Source organism: Platalea leucorodia (assembly GCF_965183815.1).
Source record: "Platalea leucorodia genome assembly, chromosome: 4".
NCBI classification, from domain to species: Eukaryota; Metazoa; Chordata; class Aves; order Pelecaniformes; family Threskiornithidae; genus Platalea; species Platalea leucorodia.
Window position 1 is genome coordinate 20,068,481 of NC_138826.1, and position 9,803 is coordinate 20,078,283.

The 9,803-nt window shown below is 36.9% G+C and overlaps 1 protein-coding gene across 1 annotated transcript in view; it reads right to left on the reverse strand.

Moving 5' to 3' along the window:
* KIF20B (kinesin family member 20B) overlaps nucleotides 1-9,803 on the reverse strand; it is a gene marked incomplete at both ends in the record, with an annotated part of 39,855 nt that overhangs the window by 18,769 nt on the left and 11,283 nt on the right. Inside the window, 8 exon segments of the mRNA XM_082309131.1 lie at nucleotides 3,576-3,741; nucleotides 5,460-5,579; nucleotides 5,777-5,838; nucleotides 6,429-6,705; nucleotides 7,638-7,788; nucleotides 8,389-8,528; nucleotides 9,295-9,521; nucleotides 9,524-9,548. Of these exon segments, the coding sequence (XP_082165257.1) occupies nucleotides 3,576-3,741; nucleotides 5,460-5,579; nucleotides 5,777-5,838; nucleotides 6,429-6,705; nucleotides 7,638-7,788; nucleotides 8,389-8,528; nucleotides 9,295-9,521; nucleotides 9,524-9,548 (1,168 nt within the window).

A 9,803-nucleotide genomic window follows, 5' to 3' on the forward strand; every position in this document is an offset into this window, starting at 1 on the left:
CACTTTGCAATGGCTCTATTAGCGCCTTCTACTCTGCACTAGTAGAAAAATCTAGCTAGTTTTACTAGTATGTAGTAATACCTATGAGCTAGATAACATTCAGTTATATCTAGTTTCCACCTTCACTGGTTCAACAATCCCTTTAATACAGCCATCAATCCCCCATTCTGCATTTAGAAGAGCAATGGTATCATATACTTCTCTGAGAAGTTTCATTCATACTCACTATCCCCTTACTGTAAAAATGAAACTAAAAATCCAGCACAAGTTTTTCACTTAGCATCTGGGACCTTCCTCTCTTCTTTTTTCAATTGGTTTCTAAACTAGATATAAGGATAATTATTTATGCCCACACCTAGTGTGTTGTGTGTAAAGTTCTCCCAGAAAGATGTACAACATTTCATCACAACTCCAGATTTCTGTAAATATTTTATTAGCTTAAGACTGTTTTTTTCCCTAAGTAATAAGTGATTCTAACAAAAATCACATGCATTTCACCACCTTCAAAACTGACTCCAGCTGTATTTCACACAAGTGTTTTAGAATTTAGTCGTGCCCATTTAGTAACATGCATGCTATGTTTTAGTATTAAAATCAAGCCTGACTATCTCTAAGGATCAGGCCATCACAACTCTGTACTCCAGGGAGATACTATGGATTCTCTTGCGTACTACAACTACAGTAAGGTGGAGTTTGGCAGTCGTCTCACTTTGGAAGCATTAAGCACATGGGTACATGTGTACTGCATGGAAACATCCTCTGAACAGATCCAACAAGTTTTATAGAGTCACTAGCAAACAGTCATACTGAAGCATTAGCAATAGTGTTTTCCACCTCAATTCAGGTTTTGGTTTTTGATTATTTGTAGAGTGATCAAATTCCACAGGACACTTTTTTCCTCCTGCTTTTCTGTACCTCTTCTTTTCTGTTCTAATCAGACATATCAAGTGTTCCTGCTGGGTCAGACACAACAGCAGCTTTACTTTGGCTTATAAAGCCATGCTTCCAAATCCTACAACATTAAAAATTTTGGACTGGGAGATGGTTTGCTCTGAAAGCTCAGTTGTGTAGTCCCAAGAAAACATACCACACCAAATACTACAGATTCCTCACACTGGACGTGATTTTTACATACTTTGCTAAAAGGGAGAGGCGTTGAGGTATCTTAAGACATATTTTGTGATCTAAGGTGGCAAGATGAAAAAAGTAGTAGATCTTGGCCCAACGCCTATAGCAAGAAGGGTATGATCATTCACAAGAGGATTTAGAAGTGATCTAGATGCTTTGTATTGACAACCACAGTCATGCAGCAAAGCAGGACAAATATTAGTGCAAGAAGATACATGACATTCAGTTCAGAAGCTTTTTATGTAGGAAGTACTAAGAAAGAAAAAGCCCCACCCAAAACATGGCAGGCAAGTCCTAGAGAAGAGTACAAAAACGTGAACTTCAAGACAAGATAACCTATCTTCTTGCAAAATAAACTTTGGTCACAGGCCACTAGCATACCTAAATTCTAAGAGAAAGCCATCACAGTGTAGCTGTGCTCATTATTCTGTTGTGCCAAGTACATTTAATGAGAATATTAATATATATGCTTACATTTAACCAAACTTCATCATTATGGAGCATCTAACAACTCAGTTTTTAAATCAGATGCCCTGTATTCTCAACGCCCACAAAAGAAACATATTTAACATGACTAAAGAGCCTGTTCTTCCCAACAGAAAAATCTCAGTGCTGACATTAATTGGCACTGTTAGTTATCCACTTTAATTTCTTGTTTGAGAACAGATATCACTTTTCTGTTTTTTGGTTGTTTAAATGAGCTTCAGTCATGAGATTATAACAAACCTCTTACTATCTAGTATATCAAGAAGTCTACATCAGCTTCATTTCCCACCCCCTTCCTGTAACAATTATATAGGTGGCACCATCAAATGGCCATGCTAGGATCCAATATTCATCCCAGCTGAAGATGGTAGAGACAAATCAGAGATGCATCTGGTACAGAGACAGAAGCTTGTCTTAAGAAAGACTTCAAATTACACTTATTTGAACAAGATGTACAAACATCAGAAATGCTCTACTGGATCACACACCATCAGTTGACTAGCCTAATATTTTACGTCCTTTTACTACTGTTGGTAGGCCCAGCCACTTCCTATGGACTTTTCCTGACAGAGAACAATTGGAAGTGTTGGAGAAATAAGAGACAATACATCCCTGCTTAACCCTTTCAGTATCTACGTATGAACCTGTTGTTCATTAGCTTGTCTAACCACTCCTGGAATCTGAGAGTTATCTGCCTCTCCCACCTTCTAGGGCAGCAAATATTAGACGTTCACTACCCACTGCATGAAATGCTTTGTTCCATAAACTTAAACTGATCTTCTACTAGATTGAGTGTTCCCTTGTTCTTTCACTCCAGAATGTGATGAATGACAGTCCAGCATTCAGCTTATTCACCATCTGTATCCTCAGGTTTCTGTGATCATGTGAATTTGACAAGTCTCCTTTCAACATGTTTTATCCCTCTTTATGGGAATAGATACTTTCTGCTTCCCATTTTTCATCTTATTTCTCTATCCCATCCTCACCCAAACAATGCCTGGAAGATTTTCTTACTTGCACCTATTCTGCAGGAGGAAGGCAAGAAAGTAAGGGACACAAAAGGGAAGACCTTTCATTCTCCTTTCGCAGATTCTTTCCATAGTTCTATGAGAAACTGAAGCCCAGCTGTGTCCTGAAGTCAAGTTAGAGACAGACAGATCTTACAAATACCACTTTTCACAAGTCAGTCCCATATAGCTCAATCTCACTGACTAATAGACTTTAATGAAATGGATAACATAAGTAGTGCTGTCCTTTTAAGTTTCACCCTTATTCTTGAAGGTCTTAAACTGCAGCTAGTTTATTCACCTCATTCTAAAAAGACTGGTAAGCTCACAGATAAAGCAAGGAAAGCAAAAGGATTGCAAGTGCAAACATGAGAGCTGCACAAAATATGCCATCTGTGCACTTAAAATAATTTTACTTCTGTTCAAGTGGAAAGCTTTTCTCCTTTGCCAGGACTGTCACCTTGACCGGAGCTGGTGTGTTCACAGCATGCATACAGAACGAAACATCAAGTTTCACAGCACGTACCGTATGACTGAACAATCAGTAAGTCATTGACACCTTTGATGCTGGCTTAGACAATTTTAAAAAACTTGAGCAGGAGATGCTACTTTCCCAGAAGTCCAGCAACAGCAAGTTTAGTACAAAAACAACTGTTAAGAAATTGCTTAAGAACTACAGCTGAGTCTACAAGTACATTTACAGATGAGAAAAAAACAGCAGAAAGGAAAGAGTCTAAAAACTAACTTTTATTTTAAGCATTTAGGAGTGAACAGTATAGGACCTTCTGCAAAACAGATGATATTTACATAACAGTTACTTCCATTTACAGTTTAACATAGTAGATTTTCTCCTCATAACATAATGTTTACGCTTCACAACTTTTTGCTTCTGTTCTGGAATAGTAATCAAGTTTTTGTGGAAGACCCCGTGTTGAGGGATGGTAGAAATTGTACCTTTCTTTGTAGGTGGCTCTTCTTCCACAGTAGGGTTATTTTCAAAGCAACGTTTTCTTCCCACTTCCAATACAGTTTCCTCACAATCCTTGAATTGGCTGCTTTCAATCACTTTGTTAGAGTTCTTTTCTGCCAACTTTCTTTTAATGGTAGTTACAGTGTTGTCCTGTGTTAAAATAAGATCAATTACTTTGACATTTTACAAAGTGAACACTTGAAACACTTAGTAATCTTTTATATGCAAATATTTTTACAAAACTATCTGGGTAACATGTATAGGCATTGTCAGAGAAACAAGTCAGTTACAGATCAGTTATTTAAACCAAAAGCAGGTACACCTTCAAATACTAATAAGCTCAATGCTTTGCACTCTACAGAAAGCAGAGCAAGAGACCAGGAAACTACGAAATGCAAGACATGCATGTAAGAGGAGTTTGTTTACTGAAAACAGTTTCCAGTGTCAAAAGAGTTGAGGAAAGTCCCAATTTGTTCAAAGGGCAAATGGTCAGCTCTACAAATTCATCACTTTCTTGTCATAGTTGGTAGAGTTGGGAGTTTTGACTTCAGCAAAGCCACAGATCATTTTCATCATGACAGATCTGATACAATTCAAAAACCTAGTCAGTCGTCATACATACTTTAGATTATATATTTGACCAAGAATAAAGTTTCTTTATTTGTAAGATGACACAAGTGGCAAGCCATGCTGGTTGCCAAGGACCAATTAGTCATCTTTAAGTACTTCATTAAAAAAAAAAAAAATCTATAGAACAGACTTGAGGTTTGTGATCATGTTTTAAGTTTCATGCCACACAGTCTCATAGAAACACTGGACAGAGCTGGAACCTTGCTCTTGGAAGGAGTAGTAACAGGAAGCAGTCATCACAACTCTTACCACTCTCAGAGCATTCATACTATTGAAAAGCTAAGTTACTGTGGGGCAGAGAGAGGGAATAGAAGATTAAGTATGGTCAAAGCCTTAAGTTTACAGCAGAAGAGAGAAATGGATCAGAGTGTGTTGACTAAATTTAATTTAAAAATGTTCTCAGAACTACTTCAGGTTACCGGACATCAGGCTCAAAAAAAAAAAAACCAAACTAACTGCATGTTTTGTTTCGTTTTGTTTTTGTTGTTTTTTTTTTTTTTTTTTTAACCTATATATATTTAGCCAAGCTAGTCTTTTGGCATTCAGCAACTAGCAGTAGACTAGCCAGTTGCAAGTTTTATTAATCCCATCAAAAGCAGAGATACCCTGGCCATCCACTCTTAGTTCAAACTCTGGTCAATATATTCATATTATTGCTCTTCCGTTGAAAGTGTGTGTGCGCGCATAGTGATGATAGGTAGAACACACTGATTTTTGTTGCCAATTTACACAGCCGCTGTCCTTCTCACATTATTAACTTCTAACTTCAATTAACTTTGACCTTTTGCTACAGCAAAACCTCCTTTCCTTCCTCTTCCATTCAGGTAAAAACAGACAGCGACGTAATCCCTCTATTCCCACTGCTTAAGTCCTCCCAGTTTGAGTTTTTTTTGTGGTGGGTTTTTTTTGGTTTGTTGGTTTGTTGTTGTTGTTTTGTTTGTTTGCTTCCCCCCCCCCCCCCCCCCCCCCCGCTTTAGAGTGGCTCTGCAGAGCCTCATCTACAGTCCTCCAATAACTCCAGATCACTGCTTCTTAAAGTCCCATTTTTCACACACATCCCCGCACACATTTTGCAGTAACTTCAGTTTCAATGCCAACTTCACCTGCTACCATTTCAAGCAAGTAGCAATTACTTACAGAAAATTTCAATTTTCCAAAATAGTTAAATCCATTATAAGCATAGATTTACATTTTTTTTTTTTTTTTGTATAAAGAAAACTGAGATGTCTAAGACTTACATAGTCTTTTATGGTTTCTTCTAAATGGGATATCAAATCTTGTAGTCTTGTAATAACATCATCTTTTTGCTCCACAATGTCCATTAGCTCTTGAATCCTTTTATTCTGTGTATTCATTTTCTTGGAAAAGAAAGAATAGTAGTTTATCCATCAGTGCCAAATTGCTAAACTATACCAGGCATTTAGAAGCAAGATCAGTTAAGCTAAGCTTGATATAAAAAAAAAAAGCTAGAAGCATACTATAATAGCATTTTGAGTTACTGGAATTTTGTGTTAAAGCAAACAATTTTGCATAAGTTTTTCCTTGAGAAAGTTACCTCTGTTGCTTCTTTAAGCTGTTCAGCAGATTCATCCAATTTAGTCATCTGCATTTCAAAGTCTGTAACCGGAAAAGAAGCCTGCATCAAATAAGCAGCCATTATATAGTTTACTTGGTAATCCATTTTTCCAGACCTTCTGGTATCTCAGTAGCTTTTGAATAATTGATTTATTTTCGTGTTGACTTCTACTTACAGGACACACTTCAAAAGTTGTTTAGGTTTTTCTGAATAGGAAAATTGGGCCTTGCAACTTATATAAAATAGAGATCACATTAAGAGATTTCTGCTGAAATCTTATTATGAGGTATTACTACCTTTTCCTCTATAAACATTCAACAGGATACCTGAAAACACTGCATCAGCAAAATGTAAAGAAGTGCCCAGATTACAATATAACCATGAAATCAAGAATCAATAGTGTTGACATTTTACCCCACAATTCAGAAGTCTGCAATTTACAGTTTTAAGTTTTGTCTTAAAATGAAAGAACCAAGGCCTGTGGAATTGTTGAACCTGAATGTACACAAAACAATTAGTTACTACCTCTATAAATATGATTTCGTTCCAAAATCCTGCTCAGCTGGATTATTATTATTATTTTATAGTAGTCAGTCATGTCTTTTTTCTGCCTTTCACATCACACTTAAACCCAGCTCACCTCTGGTTTTCTGTGTCAGCTCTTCTTCAGTTTTGGTTAGTTCATTGGTTTTCTTTGTCAGCTCTTCTTTGGTCTTAGTTAGTTCAGTGGTAATTTTCCCCAGTTGTTTTTCAAGCCAACCTATAGCTTCCTGTGGGTCCTCTAGGGACAAAATGTATCTGTGTGCTTCTTCTGCCTGCTTTTTGAGATCAATGACATCATTCTGCAGAGAATCAATAATGCCTTCAAGATCAATGTAGGTGCCTGGCCCCATGCTGTATTCTTCATCCTGAAAGATGATTTATATCCATTTAGAAATGGTAAATAATTACACTATAGCCATTATTTCTACAGAAAATTTGGAAGACCGTTAAGAATTCAAACATGTAAGTACAGTTAATTCTGGCTTCAAAGCCACCTTGTGGGTTCATATGCAATTTGATTGCCAGTTTCTTCACACACAAGTCTCCAGTATCAAAAAATAGCTACTTTATTTTTATAGCATTTAATGACCCACCATCACATTCCCTTTTGCATCACCACAAAAGCATCCCCTCTAAATTTAATATAAAAGCTAGTATTTTTTTTTTACCCGATGAGAACATTGAATGAACACAGCAAGTGAACAGTTTCAGAAGGAATACATCTGAAATTTTGTGAGGGGAAATAAGTTTGTTGTAACTTATCAAATTAAGTTGTACTCAAAACATTGACTTTATTATCTTCCCTCTTTGTTTTTTAAAAACAAAGGGTTCCAAGCTCACAAGAGCCAGCCTCAAGTTAAGAGTCTAGTTATGGCTTAAGTGTATATACAATTCTCATTCATTCAATTGTGTAGCTACAACAGCCTTATGAAGGACAAAGTCTCTAGGACCGCTCCAGTACAGTCCATATATGGCACCCAAGACATCAGCTTTAAATACTTTAAATAGGCACTTAATACAATAGAGTTTACACCATAATTGCAGCTTTTCCCCTCAATTTCTTTGTATATAAGTAATTTTTACTTTGTGTTGCAGAAATGCAGAAAACCCCAAAGATTCCTAAATACATACCCAAGGCTCAGCAACTACTCCTACTAAATGTGATAAATATATCTTGCTGAGAATACAGTTACACAGCATGCAACCCCTTGAAACCATCCTTCTAATCCTTGAGACATACCATCACCATAACAGGTAGTTAGTAAAAGGGATGTTATGGGGGGGGGAATAAAAATACCAGAGGTCCAGCTTGTTCACTACAAGGCTGATCCTTAAATTTATTTTCTTCATCTGTGTTTTTAGTATACCCATTTACAAGTTCCTTGAAGATTTCCAGGCGCCTTTCAGAATTTTCTTCAAGCCGTTCTCGTTCATGAGAAAGGCGCTCTCTATAGCAGGAAAAATAAGTCAGCTAAAAGCTAGCCAGTATGAGCTGCTAAGAAGTTATTAGTACAGCTGCCTATAAACAAAGATTTTTTTCTTTATTTTTGCACAATAGAATGATACACAAAACAGTGTTGCTACACCAAAATAGAAATATATTTCCCCCCCACACACGCCCCTGAAGAATGAGAGGAGAAAATATACACACAGATTATGGATAGCACTTAACTACAAGCATTTTTTTCTAAGCTTCTTGAGCCAGAATACCTGTTTGGAGTATCACTAAGACTGCAGTAACCAAAGAATTTGCAAGTGTCAGTCTTTCTATAGACACCCTATCAACAAAGCTCTTCTCTCAGAGAGGGCTCTACAGGAGCAAACACTGCTTACAGATTCCACACCCACTCCCCCCAAAAAATCAAAGCTTTTCCTACACAGTATTTTTCCTGAACTCATAGTCCAAACAGAAACTGATATATTAACAGAGGCAGTAAGTCTAGCAGAAGACTGTGGTCTCTTACAGCCAAGAGACAAATTTAAGAAATAAATGAATTTACTTTCATTTTTTTAAAAAGTAACTTTAAAATCACTGAAAGGTAACTTACTTGAAATCTATTTCCCGCTCAGCAAAATATTGGGTAAATTCTTGTGTCACTTCTTCACGAATTTTTAGTTCCAGCAGTAACTTATTCTTCTTTTCAGTAATAAGTTTGTTCTTCAACTCTTCTATGAGACTCAGCAGCGTCTAGAATTACCATTAGTATTAAGTTTTTCATAAAGAAATAGTTTCCCAGAAGTGAGATTTTTCCCATTCCTCAAACACTACAGCACTTTACTCTTCCAGCTGGCAAAAGTTCTTCCAGTTCTTTTATTAGTTTATTCATAAACAGGAAGATTCATGAGTAGATTGAATTATCTGTTTGGTACTAGCACAGCAATTTATAAGTTTGCATAGAGTAGGCATTTGCAAAGATCATTAAGTTTATTACAAGAATTCCTGAAGTTGTCTTAAAAAAAAACAGGCTTACACTCCACAGAATTTGGCTCTTGTTTTCCAGATGCTCATTTTTGGGGCAATATTAATGAAACTTCCACAAAACAGTCTAGTCCTCTGTTCCCTCCTTGTCTTCCCTAGAAGTGACTAAAATTACTGTTCCTTAAAGAACAGTTTTCAGAGTTTTCTTCTGCATACAATACAAAGGAACAGCCTTCTGTATTGCTAAAAGCCAGGTAATACTTGCTGTGCATTGACCACAGGTTACCGAAAGGAGAGAAAGCCAAATCTTACTTCTCAGTCTGTATTTACACACATTTCATAGAGTTTTCTCACAATGGGCACGAAGTCATGAGTAATCCCACTCTTAGTTCTTAAAGCTGGATTTAGGTAGAATAAGGGTGATCAGAAAAAAAAAAAAAAAAAGAATAGGCAAGAGATAGGGGAAACGAGGAGAAGAATACCTTGCTTCAAGACTCCATGCTACACTAATTCTTGAAGTAGCCCTGGCACATACCATATATTCTTCTTTTCCAATGAGAACTTTATTTTCTTCGTGTATCTGCACTGCTTCTTCTCTTGACATATTATGCTGTTCCTCCATCTCGTCATCATCATCTTCAATTACATCTTCTAAGCTCCTGTCCCATAGGATAGTAGTTCTTTTCCTTGGGATTGGCATTTTAGTGTCACTAAGTAGTGATAATTCTCTTGCTGATTTCTGGCCAAATGACTGATCTTGGGAAGAATAGATGTGTCCATAACTAAAACCTACCCAGAAAATAAAGAACAAAGTCATCAGTATTTCTTAAACCTCTACTGGCACTTTGAAGAGATACCTGTTACACTTTCCTATAGGTCTCCTGAGCACAGTACTCCCCCAGCCTATCCTCTGTTCAGTCACTACTTAGACCAGTTTCCAGCCAGAGTACAAAGGAGTCACTTTATAGTCTAACCCTTCTTTTGATCCCAGGAACACCAAGCTTCACTAGCTCAGCAACCTACAAGAGGGTTGCCACCTCATGC